Here is a 27,686-nt window from a genome sequence, read left to right on the forward strand (position 1 = left end):
CTATTCTTCACAGAGACCTAGTGTGAATAGCTTGACCAACACTGCAACAGAATGGAAAAGGTGGCCAATATTTTCCAGGTTCAGTTCAAATTTCTGGATTTTAATCACTGAAATATGGAACAGATCTGGCTGTATTCTACAGTGCTAACAAGCAAATGGAGCAGAAAAATTGTGTACTCTGGATTGCTTTTTAAGCAAATAACCAGGATTAAGATGAAAACAAAAAGTTGCCCTGGCCCCTGATATATGGGGCTATGTCTACAAATATCTGTAAGAACAGCAGCAGCAGGAACATGCTATGGACCCACTTGCACTACAGTATATGCACTGCAGTCTGCCACATACACGGCCTGCCTGCCTCCTGCTCTCACCTTCACCACTGAAAATATGCAGCTGGATTAGTCCTCAGAAGGACTGTTAGTTCAGTTGGATATATATATATGTTGTGAAATACCTATACTAACTATAAACAAGCAAATCTCTCCCTAGCTCAGCAGCAGCTCTCCCTACACTGTCTGATTCCGGAGTAGACTTTGACGAGCATGGCGGCGCCAGGTCTGATATAGACCTGATGACGCTATGCAGCCAGCCAATCACTGTAATGCCACAACCAACATGGCTACGGCATTACAGTGCGTGGCAGACAATCCCTGCATGTTCACGGGCTCTCTAAATAGCGCCAAACACACAGGGAGGGGACCCGAGCATCCGCCCGAGCAACACGGAAATACTCGCCGAGCATGTCGAGCACCGTGATGATCGGGCGCTCATCACTAGTCTGTTCCTCTTGACTGTTGACAAATGGAATTTCCAAACGCTGGTGTGAACATTGCCTGAGAAAGCTGTAAAAAATTAGACAATGGGAGGCAAAACATATTAATGCTGCTAATGCACAAAATGTCTAAACCTGTTAAAGTAGAGGGGTAAAACCTTCCGGTTAGAAAAACTGATGATTAGATCAATTCGATAGTACCGTATTTGCCGGCGTATAAGACGACTTTTTTGCCCTGAAAAACATGCCTCCAAGTGGGGGGGTCGTCTTATACGCCGGGCAGATGCCGGGGCCCTGAGCAGGCGGGGGGGCCCACTTGTGGTCGGGCACCCCGCCGGGCTATGGGGGGACGAGAGCGGTGCCAGTACCTGCCCTTCTCCCCCGCTTGCTCAGGGCCCCGGCAGCCGGATACTTACCTCTCCCCGTGCCTCCACAGATCCGCTGTCTTCCTGCTCTGCGCTCCCTGTGACGTCTCAGGTCAGAGGGTGCGGTGACGTCTTTCCACCGCGTCCTCCCCTGAGCCGTAACAGGCAGTGCAGAGCGGGAAGACGCTGGAGTCCGGACCCAAGCAGCGGCAGCAGGTAAGGATGAGTGAGGTGAGTATTGGATTATTTTTTTTTAATGTATGGAGGCATGGGGCATAATATGGGGGGTGACATCCTGCATGGGGCATAATATGGGGGGGTAACAGCCTGCATGGGGCATAATATGGGGGGGTAACAGCCTGCATGGGGCATAATATGGGGGGGTAACAGCCTGCATGGGGCATAATATGGGGGGTGACATCCTGTATTGGGCATAATATGGGGGGTAACATCCTGCATGGGGCATTATATGGGGGGGTAATAGCCTGCATGGGGCATAATATGGGGTGTGACATCCTGCATGGGGCATAATATGGTGGGTGACATCCTGCATGGGGCATTATATGGGGGGGTAACAGCCTGCATGGGGCATAATATGGGGGGTAACAGCCTGCATGGGGCATTATATGGGGGGGGTAACAGCCTGCATGGGGCATAATATGGGGGGGGTAACAGCCTGCATGGGGCATAATATGGGGGGTGATATCCTGCATGGGGCATTATATGGGAGGGGGTGAGTATATAACAAACTCTATATTTTGAGTGGAAATGTTGGGGGGTCGTCTTATATGCCCAGTCATCTTATACGCCAGCAAATACGGTATATATTGATTGTCATTGCTAATCTACATTGCTACTTTTGTTCAATATTTTCAGAAGTTCTCCTTGACAATAATAATGCTGTATGTTTGGCCTCCGCATTACCTCTAGTTGCAGAGGTTCAGCTCTATTGTTCCCGCAGGCCGATATTTTAGATGAATTTTTGTATATAAAGTTTAACAAGACGATGGGTCCGGATGGCATTCAGCCCAGAGTTCTTGAAGAAGTCCAATTTAACCTGGGCTTTGTATTCTTTCTAATATGTCAATAGCTGATATGGGAGAAGGTTTGGTAGACAAGGTATGTTTGCTGATGGTACAAAAGTGCGTAATAAGATTGATATGTGGTGTTGTGGTGTCTGTAATATGGAAAATAATATAAAGAAATAATATAATGCAAAAAATAAACAATACTTGGTATTGTCGCATCCGTAAAAATCTGATTAAGGAAAATATAAAATTAATTAACCGCATAAAGAAAAAATATATAAAAATGACAAAATTACCAATTTTGGGGTATCTGCACATTTCACCTTAAAACCTGCATAGAGCTCCACATTTGGAAAAATAGGAAGGTTAGGAAAATGGCAACAAAGGAATTTTTTTTACAAAGTTCTGAATTTTTTAAACACTAAAATATTAAACATCATTTTTATTTCATAAATCAATTATATACATGAAAATAAGGAACTTTGTAATATATCTAATCAGAGAAACCTGATTCTTTTTCCTCCTGGAGATGATCATTTATTCTCAAATTTCTCAGTTCCAGGGTAAAATCTGTATTCAGTGAAGACAAATTGTTACATTACTGAGATACAAGATGGCGGTTACGGCTGATAAGACTCTATGTGGAGGGGAGAAGGGAGAACTAAGAAGCAGAGCTCCTCCCTTCTGCAAAGAATCTTATCAGCACCAACCGCTATCTCCTATCTCAGTAATGTAACAATTTGTCTTCAATGAATACAGATTTTACTCATGAATTGAGAATGAAATATCAGCCCAGGAGGAGAAAGAAGCAGATTTCTCTGATAAGATACATTACAGAGTTGTTTATGTCCATGTGCACTATTGATTTATAAAAAAATATATAAAATGATGGTTACTCCTTAAAAAAAACTATTTAAGTTTAGTTGCAGTAATATTACTGCCCCCATGTTTTCTCATTTATTCCACCCTATACTTAAAATATTTGTTCCTGCTTTTCAGTACATTATATTCTAATGTAAATGTTCTCTCACACAACCATGACTCGTAAGTCAAAAAACAAGCTCCCAGCTATGGTGGACAAAAAAAAATAAGAAAAGTTATGGTTCTTTTTCACTTTTATATAGAATTCATTATTCTCCCTCAATCCTTTGCCACTCTCATATAGGGAACCTTACCAAACTACTCTAAAGAATACCTGTCACCAGGACATAAGTGTCCAGTGTTTGATCTTTCTTTCTTCTCGCTGTTCTCCTGAATATTCCTTTTTTCATATTTTTTACATCTGCAGTTTGGTTCCAAAGATATAAACCTTTTTATTTCATATTCATCTTTATGGTCATTACCAAGGGGGCGTGTTTCGCAGGATCCTCTGGGGCGTGTCTTTACACGGCTCTGCATCATTACCCTGTGAGCACCACCCCCTTGAAAAAAAAAGATAAAAACTAGCACTAAATAAAAAGGCCCATATCTCTGTGACCGTGTGCTGGATTTAAAAGAAGACAAAAATGGAAAACTCAGGGAGTAGCGGGAATAGCATAAAAGCATAATCTGGACACTTTTGACCTGGTGACGGTCCCTTTTAACAATATGTTTTGCACAGTATTTAGAACCTGGGATCCCTTGAGTCACCTGAGGTGGAAGATGCCAAGTTGATGACCCGGTGGTACAAAATGTACAAACAAGTGGAACAAGTACTCACATTAAAAGTGGTTTTCCAGACACTCTGGGGTGTTTTAGGACACTCGAAAGGACACCTGCAACTTCCTGTATACGTCCATGGTCACTGGCATCCACCACGAATACAAGAGCGTGCGCTTGAGAGAAGTACGACCTCCAATTTGCCCTCGTTTTTTGTCCACTGGAAAGCTCCAGAAGAGTGAGGTCAAACTGGTCAAAACGAAGCTCTGTCCTGAAGGGGTCAGTGAATGAAGACATCTGACATGGAGGACCTGAGAGGAGTATAATGGAGACATCATGTGTTAGAATTTATATCACCAAGGTCAACATCCTTTTATTTATTTCTAAAATTATTCTAATGGTTTCTGCATATCAAATTAATATACCCATGTTCTCCTACATCCAACCACATCATAGACCACGTTGTACCATTTATAGAGAATCTGTCACCAGGTTTTTGCTCCTCCATCTGAGGCCAGCATCGTGTAGTGGCAGAGACCGTGATTCCAGTGATGTGTTACTTACTGGGCTGCTTGCTGCAGTTTTGATAAAAATTACTGTTTTATCTAGCAGTTCTTTTAATGCTGAGCTCTGTATAACCCCGCACCCTGCCACTGATTGGCAGCCTTCTTTGTACAATGTGCATAGGCAGAAAGCTGCCAATCAGTGGTGGGGTGGGGTGAAACAGAGCTCAGCATTCAGAAAACTGCTACATAAAACAGTGATTTTTATCAAAACTACAGCAAGCAGCCCAGTAAGTGTAAAAACAGGCAACATTGCAATTTACCTCTTACTAAAAACATCTCCGTTCTCAAGAAAAAAAAGGATTTTACAGTGCACAGGTCTTTGCTAAGTAACTTCTCGCCCTGTGGTCTCAGAGTGGCCGGGCACCTAAGTTAGGGCTCCGCTCCGTTAGCAGGCTCTATGCTTTCCAGCCTGCTTGCTCGATTCCAAGTCAGGCTGGATCGCTGCGCTTCTCCTACAGTATGTTGAAAAGGCAAAGCTGCACCTGGTCTGGACTGTCACGCCTCAGCACATCTAAAGATGTGACGCGGCCCCTGGGCCGTGGGGTACTCGGTAGCCGGGCCGGTCAGTGCTGGCGGTGTCACAGTGGCGGTGACCCGGTCCGTGACCCCGGAGCGGTCAATAAAAAGGGGAATAAAGAAAAGGGAATGAAGTTTTTTAATAATGTTCGTGATGCCACCTGTGGTATGCGGCTATATGGAGCCACTGCTGCGGTGCAGATCCTCTGGAGCTGATGGTGACGCAGCAGAGTTGGTTCAGCTCTCCACAGGTAGAGCTTAGCTCCAGGGTGGTGCAGTGATGTTATAGATGAGGTAGATGTTGCTGTGCAGTGTAGTGCAGGTGATGTCGCAGATAATAATTCTAGGACACAGTGGGGTGCAGTCTTCAAGGTTTACTCACAGTTGTTGAACTCCAGGTTACCAGCGCCAGGGTAATCTCCCACGCCGTCCTGTGTTTACCAAGGCAGGGGTTCAGCAAACTCCCAGGTGTTTCAGGAGTACGTAACGGGACCCCAGTCTATGTGCCTTCCTCGGTCGTCTTCCTGCGCTGGATCTCACCCTCCTGCCCTGCGCCTCGCAACCAATGTCCCAAGCCGGTAACCTCGGATTTTGGCGGGCAACCTGCAGTCCCCTGAATCCTATCCGGCTACCTTTTTAGCTATGTAGTTGCAGTTGTCAGCAGCTGCACCCTGAAAGTACAGAAGCCTCCGGTTTCTAGCTGAGCCTTGTAGTTCTCCACTAGTTAGGGGCCGGTCCCCTTTGCAGCCTGATCCCTCCACGTTCCTGCAGATTCGGGCGCATGGGTGGCTTCCGCCCCTGGGATCTCCTCACTCCTGGAACCTTCCTCTGCTCCCTTCCTCTTCAGTCAGTCCTCCTGGGCCTCTCAACTTAGGCCCCCTCCTCTCTCCTCTCCTATGAGCAGAGCTCCCACAGAGCTCCTGCTCCCAACACTCTCTCCTCATACTGTCCTGACCACTCCCAAGATGGTTCCCCTTTTTGTACTCCTACTGAAGTTCTCCCCTGTGCTGCTTCCTCCACCCACACCCACTGCATGGTTCCCCCTCTCTCGGTTCCCCTCACTTCCAACCAGGGACAGAGCTCAGCATAAGCCAGTGCATCTTGCCCCGCCTGCTGGTCTGGAGCAGTGTAGTGTTGGATGCAGGTGGGTGGGTTCCGGGCAGTACTCCATCCTTACCTGAGAGTGGGGTACTTCACCTCTGGGTGAGATGCAGTACCTCTGTGGCAACTGAACCTGCAGGGGCGCCACAGATGCAACATGGGAAAACCCTTTCAGATACAAACAGCGGTATTAAAAAGTGTTTGCCCCTCCCTGATTTCTTATTCTTTTGCATGTCTGTCACACTTAAATGTTTCAGATCACAAAACAAATTTAAATATCAGATAAAGATAACACAAGTAACCACAAAATGCAGTTTTTAAATTAAGGTTTTTATTATTACGGGAAAAAGAAAGCCAAACCTACAGGGCCCTGGGTGCTAAAGTGATCCCCCCACTTAAAACATAAATTGACTGTGGTTTATCACATCTTTGGGAAGCTGAGTTCAATTTCCCTAGCCACACACAGGTCTGATTACTGCCACACCTATTCTCAATCAAGAAATCACTTAAATAGGACCTGTCTGACAAAGTGAAGAGGACCAAAAGATCCTCAAAAGCTAGACATCATGCTGCGATCCAAAGAAATTCAGGAACAAATGAGACACAAAGTAACTGAGATCTATCAGTCTGGAAAAGGTTATAAAGCCATTTCTAAAGCTTTCGGACTCCAGCGAACCATAGTGAGAGCCATTATCCACAAATGGCGAAAACATGGAACAGTGCTGAACCTTCCCAGCAGTGGCTGGATGACCAAAATTTCCCCAAGAGTGCAGCGCCGACTCATCCAACAGGTCACAAAAGACTCCACAACAATATCCAAAGAACTGCAGGCTTCACTTGCCTCAGTTAAGGTCAGTGTTCATGACTCCACTATAAGAAAGAGACTGGGCAAAAATGGCATGCATGGCAGTTCCAAGACGAAAACGACTGCTGAGGAAAAAGAACAAAAAGGCTCGTCTCAGTTTTGCCAGAAAATATCTTGATGATTGCCAAGACTTTTGGGAGAATACTCTGTGGACTGACGAGACAAAACTTAAACTTTTTGGAAGGTGTATGTCCCATTACATCTGGTGTAGAAGTAATACAGCATTTCAGAAAAGGAACATCATACCAACAGTAAAATATGATGGTGTTAGTGTAATGGTCTGGGGCTGTTTTGCTGCTTCAGGACCTGGAAGACTTGCTTTGGTAAATGGAACCATGAATTCTGCTGTCTAACAAAAAATCCTGAGGGAAAATGTCCGGCCATCTATTCATGACCTCAAGCTGAAGTGCACTTGAGTTATGCAGCAGGATAATGATCCAAAACACAAACACAATTAAGGCTATGTGCCCACGATGCAGAAATGCTCCGGATTTTTCCTGAGCGTTTCTGCATCTCCCCTGGCAGAAAAAACGCATGCGGATTGTACATGCGGATTGTACATGCAGATTGTACATGCAGATTGTACATGCAGATTGTACATGCAGATTGTACATGCAGATTGTACATGCGGATTGTACATGCGGATTGTACATGCAGATTGCACATGCGTTTTTCCTGCCAGGGACATGCGGATGTGAAGCGTTCTTCTCATGCATTTCCGCATGCGGGTTGACAGGCGCTTTCCAAGCGATTTTAGCATCACTTGGAAAGTGCTTGACAACTTGGTCACACTGTATAAATCCATGCAAATGGCATGGATTTATATAGTGTAACCGAAAGAATGTTTAAAAATAAACCTATACTTACCTTCTGATGGCCCCCGGTGTCTTGCTTCCCTCCATTCTCCCTTGTCGGCAGATCGCGGTACACTGAAGGACCTGCCGACGTCAGCATCGCGTGACCTGTCACATGACTATGACGTCAGCCCAGGTCCTCCAGTCCATCGCGAGCTGCCGGCAAGCGAAGACAAGAGCACCGGGGGGCCATCAGAAGGTAAATATAATATTTATTTTTTATTTTATTCTTTTTTTTTTACAGTTTTCTATGGTACCCGGGTCCGGAGGAGAGTCTCCTGTCCTCTAGACCTGGGTACCATCCGCACATTGGAACGCATGGAAAGCGCAACTACATATACAGTGATGCGGAATCCATGCGTTCTAATGCAAGTCAATGGCGGCGAAAACGCAGCACTTCCGCAAAATAATTGGTAGTGCTGCGTTTTTTTCCGCAATGATAATCCGCAGCTGAAATTTCCGCAGCATGTGCACAGCACATGCGGATTATCATTGGGGAACCATGCGTTTTTTAAGCGTTTCTGCAGCGGTTTTTCCGCTGCGGAAAAGATTAAACGCATCGTGGGCACACAGCTTAAGACTTTGAAGTGGCCTAGTCAAAGTTCTGATCTTAATCTGATTGAGATGCTGTGGCGTGACCTTAAAAAGCCGGTTCATGCTCGGAAACCCTCCAATGTGGCTGAATTAATTACAACAATTCTGCAAAGATGAGTGGTCAAAATTCCTCCTGAGTGTTGTAAAAGACTCATTGCCAGTTATCGCAAAAGCTTGATTGCAGTTATTGCTGCTAAGGGTGACCCAACCAGCTATTAGGTTTAGAGGGCAATCACTTTTTCACACAGGGCCCTATAGGTTTGGATTTCTTTTTCCGTTAATAATAAAGACCTTCATTTAAAAACTGAATTTTGTGTTTACTTGTGTTATCTTTGTCTTATATTTAAACTTGTTTTGTGATCTGAAACATTTAAGTAACGAACATGCAAAAGAATAAGAAATCAGGAAGGGGGCGAACACTTTTTCACACAACTGTACGTCAGACGAAACTGCGATTAGCTATCGTGATCATTTGTCATGGTATGGTCACATGGTCACGGGGAACTGCAGTGCTGACATTGTAGGAGCAGCACCAGTCCAGGAGATACATTTATTGTTTTTTTTTTTATGTTGTGTGGGGCACCTAAGCAATAAAAAAAGGGTGGGCAAACCCTTGAACTTAAGGGAGCCAGGCAGTTGATACATGCTGCCTAAACCACAGGGACTGGCAGGATGACTTCAGACAGTGGGGGAAATAAGTATTTGATCCCTTGCTGTTTTTGTAGGTTTGCCCACTGACAAAGACATGAACAGTCTATAATTTAAAGGGTAGAAAAATCTTAACATTGAGAGATAGAATATCCAAAAAAAATCAAGAAAATCACATTGTATAAATTAGATACATTTATTTGCATTTTGCAGCGAGAAATAAGTATTTGATCCCCTACAAACCATTATGAGTTCTGGCTCCTACAGACCAGTTAGACGCTCCTAATCAACTCGTTACCTGCATTAAAGACAGCTGTCTTACATAGTCACCTGTGTAAAAGACTCCTGTCCACAAACTCAATTAATCCGGCACATCGCTGATCAGGTTGACAGATTACTGGGAGGGGCTGGTGAGGACCCAGCGGTCATGGTGCACATTGGCACAAATGACAAAGTTAGAGGTAGGTGGAAGGTCCTTAAAGATGATTTCAGGGAATTAGGCTGCAAGCTTAAAGCAAGGACCTCCAAGGTGGTATTCTCTGAAATACTGTGTCAGCTATATACTTTATACTTATGGAGATCGATAGCGTGGGTCGGAGTGAAGACAACACGATATATCATATTAACAGGATATATTGAAGCAGGCAAGCATATATTATAGCAGGCAGGTATAGGCAATAAGCGATCAGTAAACAGTCTCTGGAAACGGTTGTGATGTCAGTACAAACTGATAGATGTCCCAGGTCCAGAAACGCACAGTCCACGAGATCCTGAGCCCAGACCAGGCTCCTTGCAGAGAGCAAGCTGAACTGCAGGTGGATGCAGATGGGGTCTTTGCACACAGATGAAAGTCCGGATAAACGGCAGGCAGGTAACAGGTGGGGAACCCCAATGTAGAGAAGCAACAGGCACGATGCAAGTCCTTCAAGCTTGGCAGCAGGTAAGATACAAGATACACAAGCAAAGTATAGTTGGCCAGAGTCTCTTTATATATATAGCAAACAGGAAACAGGAGATATCAGACAGGAAACAAGATGGCCCCCGAGGCTGTCAACTCCATTTTGGATAAGGGCAGAACCAAACAGAACAGGTACATGCAGCTCCATCTTGAATAAGGGCAGCACAGGTACATGCGGCTCCATTTTGGATAAGGGCAAAAACCGGACAGAACAGATACATGATTCAGCTCCTTATATACTGCCTGTACCACATGCCACGCCAGAGAGGCAACGGGAGATTAGGGAGATAAATAAGTGGCTCAGGAACTGGTGTAGGAAGGAGGGGTTTGGGTTCCTGGAGAACTGGGCCGACTTCTCAGTTGGCTACAGACTCTACGCTATGGACCGGCTGCACATCAATGGGGAGGGTGCAGCTGTGCTGGGGGAGAAAATGGCTAGAAGGTTGGAGGAGTGTTTAAACTAGGGATTGCGGGGGAAGGTATTCATTTTATAGGTGGGGAAGATAGTGCAGATAGTGACCTGGGCACAAATAAAGAAATTGGGGGTGGGGTTAGAAAAGTCAATATAGTAAGAAGGAATAGAGGTACAGAGAGATACATAAAATGCATGTACACTAATGCCAGAAGCCTCACCAACAAAATGGAGGAATTAGAATTAATTTTGTTGGAAAATAATTATGACATGGTGGGGATATGTGAGACATGGCTGGACGAGAGCCATGACTGGGCTGTTAATTTACAGGGCTATAGTCTGTTCAGAAATGACCGTGCAAACAAGCGAGAGGGGGGTGTGTGTTTATATGTAAAATCATCCTTAAAACCCATCTTGAACGAGAATATATGTGAATCTAATGAAAATGTAGAGTCCCTGTGGGTGGAGATAAGGGCAGTGGGAAAAAATAATAAATTACTAATAGGGGTTTGTTATAAGTTTCCAAAAATAATGGAAGCAGCGGAGAATATCCTCGTAAAGCAAATAGATGAAGCACAACTCAAGGAGAAGTCATTATTATGGGGGACTTCAACTACCCTGAAATACATTGGGGAACAGAAACCTGTAGTTCAAGCAAAGGTAATAGGTTTTTGACAACTATGAGAGACAATTACCTTTCACAACTGGTTCAGGGCCCAACAAAAAGGGGGGCACTGCTAGACCTAATATTAACCAACAGGCCAGACCGCATATCAAATATATGAGTTGGGGGTTACTTGGGTAATAGTGATCACAAAATAATACGTTTTCTTGTAACCTTTAATAAGATGTGTAGTAGAGGGGTTACAAGGACACTAAACTTCAGTAAGGCAAATTTCCAACGGTTGAGAGATGATCTTAGTGCAATAAACTGGGACGATATACTGAGACATAAAGATACACAAAGCAAATGGGAGACATTTATTAACATCCTGAATAGGACCTGTGCACAATATATACCCTATGGGAATAAACATGCTAGAAATAGGAGGAAAACCACTATGGCTAAATCGAGCTGTAAGGGGCGCAATAAGTGACAAAAAGAAAGCATTTAGAGAACTAAAGCAAGTAGGTAGTGATGAGGCATTAAATAAATACAGAAAATTAAATAAATTCTGTAAAAACCAAATCAAAGCAGCAAAGATTGAGACAGAGAGACTCCTTGCCAGTGAAAGTAAAAATAATCCCAAAATATTCTTTAACTACATGAATAGTAAAAAACTAAAAAATGTTAGTGTTGGCCCCCCTTAAAAATAGTCTGGGTGAAATGGTGGATGAGGATGAGGAAAAAGCCAATATGCTAAATGATTTTTTTTCAACAGTATTTACACAAGAAAATTGTATGACAGAAAACATGATTAGTGATGACAAAAATTCTCCATTAAATGTCACTTGCTTAATCCAGCAGGAAGTACGGCGGCGTCTAAAAATCACTAAAGTTGACAAATCCCCGGGCCCGGATGGGATACACCCACGAGTACTGCAGGAATTAAGTAATGTCATAGATAGACCATTATTTTTAATCTTTAAAGATTCCATAATAACAGGGTCGGTACCACAGGACTGGCGTATAGCAAATGTGCTGCCAATATTCAAAAAGAGGACAAAAACTGAACTTGGAAATTATAGGCCGGTAAGCTTAACCTCTACTGTGGGTAAAATCCTGGAGGGTTTCCTAAGAGATGCTATACTAGAGTATCTGAAGAAGAATAACCTCATGACCCAATATCAACATGGGTTTACGAGGGACCGTTCCTGTCAGACTAATCTGATCAGCTTTTATGAGGAGGAAAGTTCCGGACTGGACCAAGGAAATGCAGTGGATGTTGTGTATATGGACTTTTCAAAAGCTTTTGATACGGTTCCACACAAAAGGTTGATACATAAAATGAGAACAATGGGGATAGGGGAAAATATATGTAAGTGGGTTAAGAATTGGCTCAGTGATAGGAAACAAAGGGTGGTTATTAATGGAAAACACTCAGACTGGGTCTCAGTTAACAGTGGGGTACCACAGGGGTCAGTATTGGGCCTGCTTCTTTTTAACATATTTATTAATGACCTTGTAGGGGGCATACAGAGTAATATTTCAATATTTGCAGATGACACTAAACTCTGCAGGGTAATCAATACAGAGGAGGACAATTTTATATTACAGGAGGATCTATGTAAACTAGAAGCTTGGGCTGATAAATGGCAAATGAGCTTTAATGGGGATAAATGTAAGGTAATGCACTTGGGCAGAGGAAATAAAATGTATAATTATATGCTTAATTGTAAAACACTGGGCAAAACTGTCACTGAAGAAGACCTGGGTGTATTGGTGGACGACAAGCTCACGTTTAGTGGCCAGTGTCAGGCAGCTGCTGCAAAGGAAAATAAAATAATGGGATGCATTAAAAGAGGCATAGATGCTCATGAGGTGAACATAATTTTACCTCTATACAAGTCACTAGTGCGACCACACTTAGAATACTGTGTACAGTTCTGGTCTCCGGTGTATAAGAAAGACATAGCTGAACTAGAGAACTAGAAAAACGAAGGCTGAGGGGTGATCTTATTACTATGTACAAGTATATGAGGGGACAGTACAAAGACCTTTCTACTGATCTTTTTACTCTGAGGCCTGAGACGGGGACAAGGGGGCATCTTCTACGTCTGGAGGAAAGAAGGTTTAATCATAATCACAGACGCGGATTCTTTACTGTAAGAGCAGTGAGACTATGGAGCTCTCTGCCGCATGATGTTGTAATGAGTGGTTCACTACTAACATTTAAGAAGGGTCTGGATGCCTTTCTTGAAAAGTATAATATTACAGGTTATATATACTAGATTCCTTGATAGGGCGTTGATCCAGGGAACTAGTCTGATTGCCGTATGTGGAGTCAGGAAGGAATTTTTTTCCCCAATGTGGAGCTTAGTGTTTGCCACATGGGTTTTTTTTATTCTTCCTCTGGATTAACATGTTAGGCTATGGGTTGAACTAGATGGACTTAGTCTTCGTTCAACCTTAAAAACTATGTTACTATGTATGTATGTTAATCAGTCAGACTCTAACCTCTACAACATGGGCAAGACCAAAGAGCTTTCTAAGGATGTCAGGGACAAGATCATAGACCTGCACAAAGCTGGAATGGGCTACAAAACCATAAGTAAGACGCTGGGTGAGAAAGAGACAACTGTTGGTGCAATAGTAAGAAAATGGAAGAAATACAAAATAACTGCCAATCAACATCGATCTGGGGCACCATGCAAAATCTCACCTTGTGGGGTATCCTTGATCATGAGAAAGGTGAGAGATCAGACTAAAACTACACGGGGGGAAGTTGTTAATGATCTCCAGGCAGCTGGGACCACAGTCACCAAGAAAACCATTGGTAACACATTACGCTTAAAGGTTTAAAATCCTGCAGTGCCCGCAAGGTCCCCCTGCTCAAGAAGGCACATGTGCAGGCCTGTCTGAAGTTTGCCAATGAACACCTGGATGATTCTGTGAGTTATTGGGAGAAGGTGCTGTGGTCAGATGAGACAAAAATTGAGCTCTTTGGCATTAACTCAACTGGCCGTGTTTGGAGGAAGAGAAATGCTGCCTATGAACCAAAGAACACCATCCCCACTGTCAAGCATGGAGGTGGAAACATAATGTTTTGGGGGTGTTTCTCTGCTAAGGGCACAGGACTAATTCACCGCATCAATGGGAGAATGTATGGGATCATGTACCGTAAAATCCTGAGTGACAACCTCCTTCCCTCCGCTAGGACATTAAAAATAGGTCATGGCTGGGTCTTTCGGCAAGACAATGACCCAAAACATACAGCCAAGGCAACAAAGGAGTGGCTCAAAAAGAAGCACAGTAAGGTCATGGAGTGGCCTAGCCAGTCTCCAGACCTTAATCCCATAGAAAACTTATGGAGGGAGTTGAAGCTCCGAGTTGCCAAGTGACAGCCTCAAAATCTGAATGATTTAGAGATGATCTGCAAAGAGGAGTGGACCAAAACTCCTCCTGACATGTGCGCAACCCTCATCATCACACAAAAAACATATGACTGCTGTGCTTGCCAACAAGGGTTTTGCCACCAAGTATTAAGTATTGTTTGTTAGAGGGATCAAATACTTATTTCTCACTATAAAATGCTAATAAATTTATCTAAATTTATATAATGATTTTCTTGATTTTTTTTGGGATATCTCTCAATGTTAAAATTAACCTACCCTTAAAATTATAGACTGTTCATGTCTTTGTCAGTGGGATCAAATACCTATTTCCCTCATTCTATATATTTGACTCCAAAATGCTGCAGAAACATAATTTTCAAAGCCAGCTTGGGATTGAGCTCATTCAACAATAAATCATTTTCTTGAGTTCAAAATTGATGATTTATAACAAACATTAATACATGTAAATAAAAAAATTATAAAGGCTGACAAAAATTGCCGCATTTGGGAACAGGGGCGTAACCAGGGCCGGAGTTAGCACCCGGCGTACCCGGGCAAGTGCCGGGGCCCTGGACCATCAGGGGGGCCCACTCGTTATCAGGGCCCGGGCCGCTTCCCCGGCATCTGTGCAGGGCCGCCGGTGCTGTTCAAGCCCTGCTCTGCTTCATGCAGTCAGTGTGCTGCTGCTCCACCAATCAGGCCCAGTGATGTCACTTTCCAGACATGGTCGCGCGCTATGCGCAGTGCGGCTGTGTCTGGTAGTAATGACACGCAGGGGCGACACAGCACCTTTAATTTTGCTTGTGTGTCACCCCTGCCGCGTCATTACTACCAGACACAGCCGCACAGCGCGCGGCCATGTCTGGAAAGTGACAGCACTGGGCCTGATTGGTGGAGCAGCAGCACACTGACTGCATGAAGCAGAGCAGGGCTTGAACAGCACCGGCGGCCCTGCACAGATGCCGGGGAAGTGGCCTGGGCCCTGACAGCGAGTGGGACCCCCTGATGGTCCAGGGCCATGTGACACGCCTGAGGCCCTGCACTGCCACATGACTGAGGAGCTGGACGGGACACAGGTCAGGGGGCAGGTGAGCGAGCTTCCCCAATCCCCATATAACAAATATTTCTAATGTGTGTGTGCATGTATGATGTGAATGTGTGTGTATGTCAGTGTGTATGACTGTGTATATATATTTATGTCTGTTTTATATGTGTTTTTAAGAATGTGTTCAAATATGTATTTGTATGTATCTGTGCGCGTCTGCGTATTGTGTGTGTATATCTGTGTACCATGTTCATGTGGGTATGTGTGTGCATGTCTGCGTACCGTGTGCATGCGCATGTCTGTGCACTGTGTGCGTTTCTGTGCACTGTGTGTGCGTGTCTGCGTATTGTGTGCATGTCTGCGTGTGTGTGTGTGCGCGTGTCTGCGTATTGTGTGTGTGCGTGTTTGCTTATTGTGTGAGCTTGTCTGCGTATTGTGTGTGTGTGTGTGCGTGTCTGCGTATTGTGTGTCTGTGCATTGTGTGTGTGCATGTCTGCGTATTGTGTGTCTGCGTATTGTGTGTGTGCGTGTCTGCGTATTGTGTGTGTGTGCATGTCTGCGTACTGTGTGTGTGTGCGTGCATGTCTGCATATGTGAAGGATGAGGGGGCAGGCTGGGCCTTGTGTTGTATACTAATATTTCTCCGCCATATCTGTGCATCATGAATCGGGGTATGTGCTAAAGGTCCCCACTGAGACTCTTTCGCCCGGGGCCCACAAAAACCTGGAGCCGGCCCTGGGCATAACGACCACGGTCGCAGAGGTTGCAAGTGTGAACAGGCCCATGTGGATGAGGGCCCGCTGACGCCGACACAAACTTTAACTGGTTGTGCATCCCCGGACTCACATTCAGGTGAAGAGTATTGCGGTGCAGAGACCCGTTGGGTCTGTATGCGTCAATACATGTTGCCAGCCAATCAGACAGCAGCAGCTGATGTCAACGTGCAAGTGACTGGGGGGGCATGTCAGTGATGTTATGTGCTCCCATCGCTTACACACTGGTCAGCTGCTGGCTGCAGAAGAGGTGGTGGGGAAGCGGACGGAAGGGGAGTAGAATTGTTTGTTCTTTTCTATGCATTAAAGAACAGAGGAAGAACGGGGGACATATACCAGGAGGGAGGATATATAGATATATATATATATACACACACACACAGTATATATACAGTGGTGGCCAAAAGTATTGGCACCCCTGCAATTCTGTCAGATAATACTCAGTTTCTTCCTGAAAATGATTTCAATCACAAATTGTTTGGTATTATTATCTTCATTTAATTTGTCTTCAATGAAAAAACTCAAAAAGAATTGTCCTAAAGCCAAATTGGATATAATTCCACACCAAAGCTAAAGAAGGGGGTGGACAAAAGTATTGGCACTGTTTGAAAAATCATGTAATGCTTCTCTTATTCGTGTAATTAACAGCACCTGTAACTTACCTGTGGCACCTAACAGGTGTTGGCAATAACTAAATCACCCTTGCAGCCAGTTAACATGGATTAAAGTTGACTCAAATTCTGTCCTGTGTCCTTGTGTGTACCACATTGAGCATGGAGAAAAGAAAGAAGACCAAAGAACTGTCCGAGGACTTGAGAAACCAAATTGTGAGGAAGCATGAGCAATCTCAAGGCTACAAGTCCATCTCCAAAGACCTGAATGTTCCTGTGTCTTCCGTGCGCAGTGTCATCAAGAAGTGTAAAGCCCATGGCACTGCGGCTAACCTCCCTAGATGTGGACGGAAAAGAAAAATTGACGAGAGATTTCAACGCAAGATTGTGCGGATGGTGGATAAAGAACCTCGACTAACATCCAAACAAGTTCAAGCTGCCCTGCAGTCCGAGGGTACAACAGTGTCAACTCGTACTATCCGTCGGCGTCTGAATGAAAAGGGACTGTATGGTAGGATACCCAGGAAGACCCCACTTCTTACCCCGAGACATAAAAAGTCAGGCTGGAGTTTGCAAAAACTTACCTGAGAAAGCCTAAAACGTTTTGGAAGAATGTTCTCTGGTCAGATGAGACAAAAGTAGAGCTTTTTGGCAAAAAGCATCAACATAGAGTGTACAGGAAAAAAAAAGGAGGCATTCAAAGAAAAGAACACGGTCCCTACAGTCAAACATGGCGGAGGTTCCCTGATGTTTTGGGGTTGCTTTGCTGCCTCTGGCACTGGACTGCTTGACCGTGTGCATGGCATTATGAAGTCTGAAGACTACCAACAAATTTTGCAGCATAATGTAGGGCCCAGTGTGAGAAAGCTGGGTCTCCCTCAGAGGTCATGGGTCTTCCAGCAGGACAATGACCCAAAACACACTTCCAAAAGCACTATAAAATGGTTTGAGAGAAAGCATGGAGACTTCTAAGGTGGCCAGCAATGAGTCCAGACCTGAATCCCATAGAACACCTGTGGAGAGATCTCAAAATGGCAGTTTGGAGAAGGCACCCTTCAAATATCAGGGACCTGGAGCAGTTTGCCAAAGAAGAATGGTCTACAATTCCAGCAGAGCATTGTAAGAAACTCATTGATGGTTACCGGAAGCGGTTGTTCGCAGTTATTTTGGCTAAAGGTTGTGCAACTGACTCGCCCCCTGGGCCGTGGGGCACTCGAGACCGGACTTCAGGGTAATGCTGGGAGTAGTAGTGGCGACCCGTTCCCGTGGCTCAGGGTAGTCAGACCAGTGGTAGTCTATGATGTGTTCTAGGTAATGTCCGACTACGCCACCCGTGGATTGCGGTCAGGGAGGACCGCCGCTGCAAAGCAGACCGCTGAGGCTGGTGTTGGGGATGCAGCAGGGAATAGTACAACTCCCCACGGGAGGAGTGTAGCTGCAGTGTGATAGGATGCTGGGGGTGATGGTGCAGGCGCAGCAGTAACCACACAGAGTCCAATAATGCAGTCCAGGGTCTTTTACTGATCTTATCATAGACCCAACAGGAGTACAGGGTAGGAATGGACCTGGGTGTCTGAGGGCATTCGGGCGAGCCCCACTGGTCAGGGTGAGTGGGTAGGCCTACCGTTCTCTCTCTGCCCTTGCTGACTATCTCCCCCTTTAGTGGTATGATAGCCCACGTCCCTGAGCTTGCCGTGTACTACGCCTGTATGGCTTGCGACTCGGGCCTTAGGTACCTGTAGCTTCTCGGACCCCAGTGTCAGGTATGTAGTTTCTCTCTGCCAGGACCGGCTCTCGTCGCCTCTGTCCCTGGCTTTATGCTCCTACTTTGCCTCCTGGACTCCTCAGCTGCGGCTGACCTGTCCCTCTCTTCTTGGAACCCTTCTGGATACTTCAGAAGTGGGTCCTGGTCTCTCTAACCCTGCCCTCAGTACCAGTTTTTATAGGGGCAGCCTGCTCCCCCTACTGGTCTGGGACAGGAGGTGCTGCATGCAAATGGTCCATGACCAGAGAACCTCCCTCCTGCTCTCAAACACAGCCTTACAAGTTTGTGGCATCCAGGCCAGGGTGACACACAACCAAGTATTAGACTGAGGGTGCCAATACTTTTGTTTGGCCCATTTTTGGAGTTTTGTGTGAAACAATCAATGGTTTGATTTTTGCTTCATTCTCTTTTGTGTTTTTTCCTTGCAAGCAAATTAAATGAAGATAATAATACCAAAGAATTTGTGATTGCAATCATTTTCAGGAAGAAACTGAGTATTATCTGACAGAATTGCAGGGGTGCCAATACTTTTGGCCACCACTGTATACACACAAAAAGACAAAAAGATTGGAGGCAGCACACAAGCAAATGATGAAAAATTATCTTTTAATAGCCCATGTGGCTACCAGGATGGGGCTAGGATGAGGGACAAATATACCAGGATGGAGAACATATACAGTACAGACCAAAAGTTTGGACACACCTTCTCATTTAAAGATTTTTCTGTATTTTCATGACTATGAAAATTGTACATTCACACTGAAGGCATCAAAACTATGAATTAAGACATGTGGAATTATATACTTAACAAAAAAGTGTGAAACAACTGAAAATATGTCTTATATTCTAGGTTCTTCAAAGTAGCCACCTTTTGCTTTGATGACTGCTTTGTACACTTGGAATCCATATTGTACTTGTATTTTACACGAGCTCTGTCATAGTGGGGAGAGACAAACATCGCTACAGTTTATAATTGTATTGAACAAATTTAAATAAAAAAATGTTTTATGAAATAGGAAACCTAGAATTACTGCTGGTACACTGTAACCCGGTGATCACTGACCTTTGCGGTCACCAGTCCTGAGTTACTTGTAGCTTTCTTCTTTTGTGTCTCCTCCATTAGATCAGACCTGAATGTGTGATGTCAGGAATGTTTGCCACAAAAAGTATTTTGGTTTCAAGCCTGACATTGTGACTCATTGTGCCAACATTTACCTCTCTTTATTGTCTTGATTATTGAACTTTTCCCAGCGCCTTCCAGTCCCATGAAGAGAATCGTCACACTTCTGTATACAAAGACAGGCAATAAATAGAAAAGACAAACACATGCAGGCTCTAAACATTTATAAATACTGTCATATAGGTAGGATATTAGGATAACAGAAGTCGGCAAACCCCGACCTGCACCGGATCCATTCCACCGGCACATCCTGTATGACAAACATCGGCCTGATGGAAATCCGCTGTATAAACTTGATGCTTATTGGGTGAAGCCGATCAGGTGATGTGTATTTGGGTAATGAGGGGGGTGCGCCTTCAGGATACAACGCCCTTTATCAGGGAGGGCAGAATTATTAGCAGCTGATTTTCCTCAGGCACAGGGGGCCGACTCTGGAAGAAATTGTTACCCATCTTGGAGCAGAGGATTGTTTACACCGGTCCTGCTGAGCGTTATCAAGATAGTGTAAGGATATGACAGTGTTACCACAGGGCACCTTCACTGGACTTTCTTACCTAACTGGTTCCTGCTTTATCTGGACCCATCGCCAACAGTGAGAAAAAAGGTGAAACATTGTCCAGTGTCTGCAAAATGAGAGAAGATGTGAGCGATACACAGTGTATCAAAACCAGGTTTAAGCCACGTGCAGCCAGTGAGTTTTCCGCTTAAGGATAGGAATGGCGGACGTTTTCCTGACGCGGCTTCGAGGGCCGTTTTGCACTGTTCTTACAGCCGCTCTATGATTTCAAGTAAAGAGACCAAGTTAGACGACTGGGTTAAAAGAATTAGCAATAGACTGAAGATGTGCACAGCAATGCCGTTTTCACAGTGCTGTGCATTATGTTTATTTTATGGGGTGTTTGCATGCTGCTTTTTTCTGGAGGATTTAAGGTGTAATTCACCTGAAAAAGACGCCATGTGCACATAGCTTTAAGGCAAAATACTGAATTGATAATAATGAGGAATGTGAGTTCCTAGCAATAGTCAAGGCAGGATTCAGTTACACCTCACATGGCAGCCTACAAGGGCAGGTGCAGACGACCGTGTATTCTGTCCTCCGAGAGAATCGGGACAATTATGCAGGTCACACTCTGATCAGAGTTTGATCGGAGTGTGATCATAGTGTGATCTGATTTTCTTGGATGAAGAGAAGATGGAAAGACATTTCTCCCTTCTATCAGTCCGTGGAAATTGGACCACACACAGATGTCATCCAGGTGCGTCCGATGTTTCCCACAGATTCATAGACGTCTATGGCTGAGTGTGATCCGTATATCAGATGAAACTCGGGCATGCAGCATTTTTTTTCCTCGGACCGGTCCAGTCTGAGGAAGATTTCTGACGTGCACAGCCCAATAAACTAACATTGGTCCGAGTGCGATACAATGTTTTGTCTGATCGCACTCAGTCTGAAAACATGGCCGTCTGCACCTGCACTAACATCGATCCGTGTAAATAATGTATACCTTATGCCAAGAATGGCATCAACTTCTATATCAGGACGGCCACATAAATGGAGCCGTGGGGCTCGTTCAGACGGCTGGAGCGGCTCATTCTCGCCTGCTCCTCGGCATCAGCAGTCAGAGGATTACAGCGGGGGACATCTCCAGACAGGTGAGTATAAGGATTTTATTCTTCTTTCTACACAGAGACACCACGGGAGCAGACACTACTCCCAACATTGTCTTCTGCTCGTGCTGATGTGGAGAGCAGCGCTGACTGTACCGCTGATTCCCAGACGCCAGTATGTGTGATCCTGATGTGGCACACGTATGTCACACACGGACACGGATATCTCCAGTAACCGAAAAATCAGGACGTATGAAACCGGCCTTATACTGTGTCAGTGGCCGCTCCTAACCCTGACATCTCCTTTCCTCCTGGTTGGCTCAACTATAGCTGCTTCATTTACAGAGATACATTGCAGCATTACTGGACACTGGATACTAATAAAAACCCCGTTCATTTACTTTCAATTATGTTAATTGTAGTTTTAACACAGAAGTTTTTGGGGAAAAAAACAATGGTTTTCCATAGAAGGATTTCGACATTTATTTCCTTAAAATGCTTCTTTATAAATCGTACAATATTCCAGCTGCAGACATTGCAGTAACGCCGCTCCCCGCTGCTCCACTAAATGTGAGTAAATCGTCCTAAAATCCAGTAGTAAACATGAGATTGCCACACTACCTTTTGATGTATGAAGGGTCCATTTTTCAGAAGTCCATGCTTCATGTAGGTGATCTATGCGTGTTTTTCACTATAGTCTATGGGGCTATTCACATGTCCGTGCATTTTGTGGCTCAAGTATCTGAGGCGTGTAAATTTTTATTCCAAATCACAGATCTCAGCTCGTGCATCTGCTGACTCTGCAGGGACATTCTTACAGGTGTTATTCAGGACTATTGCATTGTTGTTACTATGGGACTAAGAACTATCAGGCAGATAGAGACTAACTACCTGCCTGTTGTGCCGGGCGCCGATCTCTGCCGGCACAGACTGCTCCTGCCAGTGATTCAGCAGCTTCTCTTCCCCTCTGCTCTGTTGATGGGGCGTGACTGTTAAAGTCATGCTGATTGACATCCGGCTCCCCACTGCCTAACTGCAGGAAGCCGGCGGTCAATCATGTCTTCGACAGTCATGCCCGGTCAACATTGCAGCCTGGAGAAAGAAGAGCTGCTCTGCTGATATGGGGGGGATGAATCACCGGCAGAGCTCGGTGACCGCTCTGAGCCGGTGCCGGATAGAACAAGCAGGTAGTTGCCTCTGTTAGCAACTACCAGCTTGTTAGTTTTTTGGCCCATAAAAAAAAAGTAAAATAGTTCTGGACAACCCCTTTAAACATTCTTGCGGGGTCTGTATACTATTAGTTTGGGGTCATGTCCGTACACAGTCTGGCAATGGCCCAGGTCTAAGAAAAGATGGTCTATAATTGAAGAGCCGGCCAGTGGCATTGCACTAGTCTCATCTCTGGTCGGATCATGAAAGTATATTCTTCAAAGTATATTTTCTGTGAAATAGTGGAGCATTTTGGAGAGTATACCCAGCTACAATCATGCTGTCCGCAATTTGGGCAGCATGAATCGCCTGCCTGGTTGACTTCGAAGGGGTTGTCCAGTACGGAGCATTCCCCTTCTTAATAAAACCAGCCTGCAAAATAATAAAAAAAATGCATGCTTACCCACTGCACCACTTCTTCTCTGATGTCGCTGTGTTAACCATTGGTCGCGTGACATTGTTGTGCCGCGTAACTGCTGCTGCACCCAATCAGCGGCTGCCATTCAGCTGCAGCCTTCTCTACTCCATCAGAACAGACTTCTCCTCTGATGGAGAACTAAAGGTTACAGCCGATGATTGGTTGCATCGGTCATCTGACACAACAAATGCAATGTGACCGCCTGAAGAAGGCACAGCGCCAAGACGGAAGGAGCAACGCGAGTTCTGGAGAGAAGTATGTTGTTTTTTTATTTTGTTCTGCAGGTTCGGTAGTGGACAACCGCTTTAATAATTCTTCACATTTACTTTTTTAGTGCTTTAAAATGTATGTAATAGAAGCTTTGTATTTTAAGTGGGTTACCCAGTTTAAAAACTAAAAATATCTGAAGTTGCTTTTATATGTCTTGTTTAATGGCCCCAAGACGTCTTCTATGTATTCAGAGTTTCTGCAAAAAAAAAAAATCCATTGTGCTTGTTTTTCCTCCAAAGTCACAGTTCAAACTCACCCATTGAAGAGTATGGGACCGTGAAAACGACAGCACTCAGATGCCGTCCTAGTCACTTCCTGTGCTGCCCATTTTTCATGTTTATCTGATAGGCAAAGCTAGATAACCTTCATCTTTTGTATGCATGCAAGAAAAACTGACAAAGCACTGATGGGAAAAACTGAAACGCGGAGGAAACTTAGATGAAAATCTGATACAAAATCCTGATAAAAATCAGTTTGTTCTTTTGCTTATCAGAAAATGCTCTAAAGGCCCCGTCACACATAACGAGATGGCTAGTGAGATCGTTATTACGTCACGGTTTTGGGATCGCTGGAGAGTCATTTTGTGATCGCTGGGGAGCTGTCAAACATGCAGAACTTTCCAACGATTTTGGCCGCCCCAGCGATCTAACTAACGATCTCGGCGGTCGTTGTGACGCTTTCACACAGCAGCTATTTCAACAATCCACACCTTGATAGGGACTGTACTATGTCACAAAGGCGTGCATAAAATTATGCAAAATCAGGACTCAGTCGAATGAGCGGATATCAACAGCCCGGAGAATTCTGCTAGGATCAGAAATCCAGCTGTGTCACCCTGGCCTGGATGCCACAAATATAATAAAGCTGTGTCTGAGAGTAAGGGGGAGGTCCTCTAGTCAAGGACCATTAGCATGCAGCACCTCCTGTCCCAGACCAGTAGGGGGAGCAGGCTGCCCCTATAAAAGCTGGAGCTGGGGGCAGGGTTAGAGAGAGCTGGACGACCTGTCTCTGGATTGAGAGGTGTCCCAGATCAGGGACAGACAGTTGTGTTGCAGCCTAAGAGGACGTGTTGCAGTAGGAGAGCCACGAGCCAGGGACAAGAGGCGAAGTGAGCCTGTCCTGGCAGACAAAGAAACTAATCTACCAGACTTTGGTGTCTGAGGCTGGGAGGATTCCAAGTCCTACAGCAGATAACCAGTCCACAGGGGACTGTATATTCCTTGGCCTAAGAAGCCCGAAGGCTCCGCCACAGCAGAAGGGACCAGCAAAGCCGTACCAGGCCGGGAGTAGAAAGGGACCCAAGTTGCAAGCCATACGGGCGAGAGGACACGGTGAGCTCGGGAACGTGGGCTGTTACACTACAAGGAAGGAAATAGCCAGAAGGAGCACAGAGAGCACGGTAGGCCTACACCCTCACCCTGACCAGGGTCAGCTTCCCACTTGTTCTCAGACATCCAGGCCCCCTCCTAGCCGAGCCTGTTTCTGGGTCATTTTACCTGTTCTAATAAAGACCATGAACTGTTTAAGAGGCCTCCGTTTACTGGCTATCGCGGTCGGAATCATCCCCTCCATCATCCATTATATATTGCCCTGGGGCCATACTCCTCCCGTGGGGAGTTGAACTATTCAGTGCTGCACATTTATATCAGCCCCAGCGGTCTGCACTGCAGCGGCGGTTAGCCCTGACCGCAATCCACGGGTGGCGTAGTTGGACATTACCTACAGCACATCATAGACTGCCACTGGTCTGACCACCCTGAGCCACGGGACCGGGTCGCCACTACTACTCCCAGCATTGCCCTGAAGCCCGTTCCCAAGTGCCCACGGCCCAGGGGGCGAGTCACAGCACGAGGTCAGAAACAAAGGATGGAATCGCTATTCTGTTGCCTTCTTTATGCACGGCGGAAAATGAACGCTGTAGCGACCACCAATCGGGGACGAGGGGTGCGGAAAAGTCCAATTTATGCACGCCTACGTTTCTCAGTTCTGAATCGCTAACGAGGTCGTTGATAAGGTGTCAAATACAGCGATGCACACTGCCCAGCGGGAGCGCAACGACCCAGGAATGGTCCAGGAAGATTTGTAACGATCAGCGATCTCCCAGCAGGGGCCTGATCGTTGCTACCTGTCAGACATAACGAGATCGGTAGCAAGATCGCTATTGCGTCACAAAAACCGTGACGTATCAACGATCTTGCTAGCGATCTCGTTATGTGTGTCGGGGCCTTAAGGTGTGAATGAGGCAACAGGCTGGAGTACAAATACTGGTCTTGATTTGCTTAAATGGGTGGACTACATTTAATTTACTGTTAGATTATGCGATGTTAGGCTGCTAAGTTCAACAGCACGGGCCACTTTTAGGGCTCATTTTTCAGTACATTTGATCAGAGCATTTCCCCATAGTATTGATAATGGCAAGGTCTGTAAACACACTATTTTCAGGAACAATCCTCAATAGGAGTGTCTTATCGTACCTCCCGACTGTTTTAAAAAATTTGACCAAGCCCCTAGCCACACCCCATTTACCATTTCTTTCTATCCTGGCAAGAGCAGACGTCAGAGAGGGCGGTGGCGTTAGTGGTTGTGGGTTCGATTTCCGAGGAGGCTCACGAAACAGAGAAAATTACATTTTTCTAAATTTTTTTCATTATTTTTTAGTAGTTTTATAGGAACAAAAAAAATCTTTCTTTTTCTTCATATCTAGAATACAGGGACATAGAAGTACACTGTTATGTACAATGTATCTCTATCTACCAGTATAATCTGCTTCTGGGTTCATTGCCTCCAGTGAAGCTTCAAGTATACAAAATTCTCCTTTCTCCATTAGTGCAGCCAGTGGCTCATTGCTTTACCTCTATCTTTGCAAGCAGTGGCTAATGGGTTTGATTCCCGGGGAGACCAGATCACAAGAGAAGAAGAAACTTATTGATATCATTTATCTAAGTGTGTGCGGAGCAGAGATGCAGGAGAAGCCACGGAGAGTTAAAGACGCCAGAGAGAAGTGAGTATTTAAAGTTGGGCCAAGCCCTGACCTGCAGCGACAGCAGGACTGAGCCCTCAAATCAGGACAGTCCTGCTGAATCCAGGATGATTGGGAGCTATAGCTTTATCCGGAAGGCCTAATTTACTCGTCAGGGGAGAAGGTCTCAGAGCGTTTGCAGTGGTCCACCTTTGCGCCATATCAGTGTATAAAATGGCTTCAAAGTCGTGGCCAGATTTGTTACAAAAACCCATGAAACTTCAGTGTTTTGGCTGAAAGCATAAATTCAATTATAAGCCAAGGCCAGAAGTGAACCCATTAATAAGGAGAACTATGACTCTGTGACGATACAGCTTATAATCTTAATCAGCCAGATGATTAGATATGTTAAGCCAATAGAAATACAGTATTATCTTTGCGTTGACTTGTAAATGTATATGTATTTCTATGGCTGGTCAAGAAGGACATATGTTTATTTGTATAACCCTGATTATTGTCTCCTCTTGGGTCTGTGAACAATGATGTTTGTTAATATGCTAATTATATATTATACAAAGCTAGCTAGATGTGATTTAAAGAGTCCCTCCTACTATTCCTTTATTAGTTTCTCATACTGAGTTTAAGAGCACGAAAGGGTGCTCAAAACGCGTTCACTTGTTACTTACCAGCACCTTTTTTCCTCCACTATGTTTGAATTGGTCTAGACAATCGCCTATATTTTTAATGGACTTAACAATAAAGGAATACTTTTGATTTTACATTGCTGGAGCTGGATTTTCTCTCTACTTGCAAGCTGCGTACCACGTCTGACAGGGATGTTTTTCCGCGCTCCATTTCATGGATCAGATGGACTCAAGGGTGAGCTGAAAATTTACCTTCAGTTTTCTGCATGTTTCCCCCTACTATACCAACTACGTAAATAGATTTGCTCAAACAATGAGACCTGAGTCCTGTGAGTAATGCCCTCCCTAACCCCTTACCTGTGAGTGTGTACTTAAAAAGGAGATATGCTTCTGTAGCAGTGAGACTTAAAACAGAAATTGTAAAAAAACTTTACAGGGAGAGTCAAGGTTCAGACTCTCTGAGACCATCAGCTTAGAGCATAGATTTAACCAAAGAGACACAGATTTGGATTCTACATGATTCCAACCTAAGGGTATATGGCCCTGACTGGAAAGATACGGATCAGCTCCATTGAGCATTAGAGAGCCCATGGATACATTTGGGGAGACTAGGTTGGGACGATGAAGTGACCAGGCCCCATGGATATGTTGCTTAGAGTTGCCAGGTGGGACCCTCCGGTCACCTGGAACCCATGGAGACATTCAGAGAAGCCAGATTGGGACCAGCCAGTCATCTGGATCCATGGAAACTCTTGCAGAGGCCAGGGTGGGACCCTCGAGTCTCCTGGCTTTGTGCCTCGATGGACTGCTAGCTTCCTAAGCTTGCCGCTACCTTCTCTCTGTGGGAGCCTGCCAGAAGCGGGGGGCCACTGGTGGAACTAGTTGACCCTA

The 27,686-nt window shown here is 45.0% G+C and overlaps 1 protein-coding gene across 3 annotated transcripts in view; it reads right to left on the reverse strand.

Annotated features, from left to right (window-relative positions):
• Positions 1–27,686, reverse strand: part of ARL13A (ARF like GTPase 13A) — an 86,301-nt gene that overhangs the window by 53,219 nt on the left and 5,396 nt on the right. For 2 of the 3 annotated variants that reach the window (XM_073639672.1, XM_073639670.1), the window contains exons 2-4: positions 20,242–20,310; positions 19,723–19,793; positions 3,865–4,114 (exon numbers count right to left, since the gene is read on the reverse strand). In XM_073639672.1, the coding sequence (XP_073495773.1) occupies positions 3,865–4,114; positions 19,723–19,793; positions 20,242–20,310 (390 nt within the window). Of the gene's footprint in view, positions 1–3,864; positions 4,115–19,722; positions 19,794–19,908; positions 19,991–20,241; positions 20,311–27,686 lie in introns of those variants that run through there. The other variant, XM_073639671.1, reaches the window with a different exon arrangement.

This window comes from Phyllobates terribilis, unplaced genomic scaffold (genome assembly GCF_046119375.1).
Source record: "Phyllobates terribilis strain yellow unplaced genomic scaffold, ASM4611937v1 Scaffold_7__3_contigs__length_470593459, whole genome shotgun sequence".
Taxonomy (NCBI): Eukaryota; Metazoa; Chordata; class Amphibia; order Anura; family Dendrobatidae; genus Phyllobates; species Phyllobates terribilis.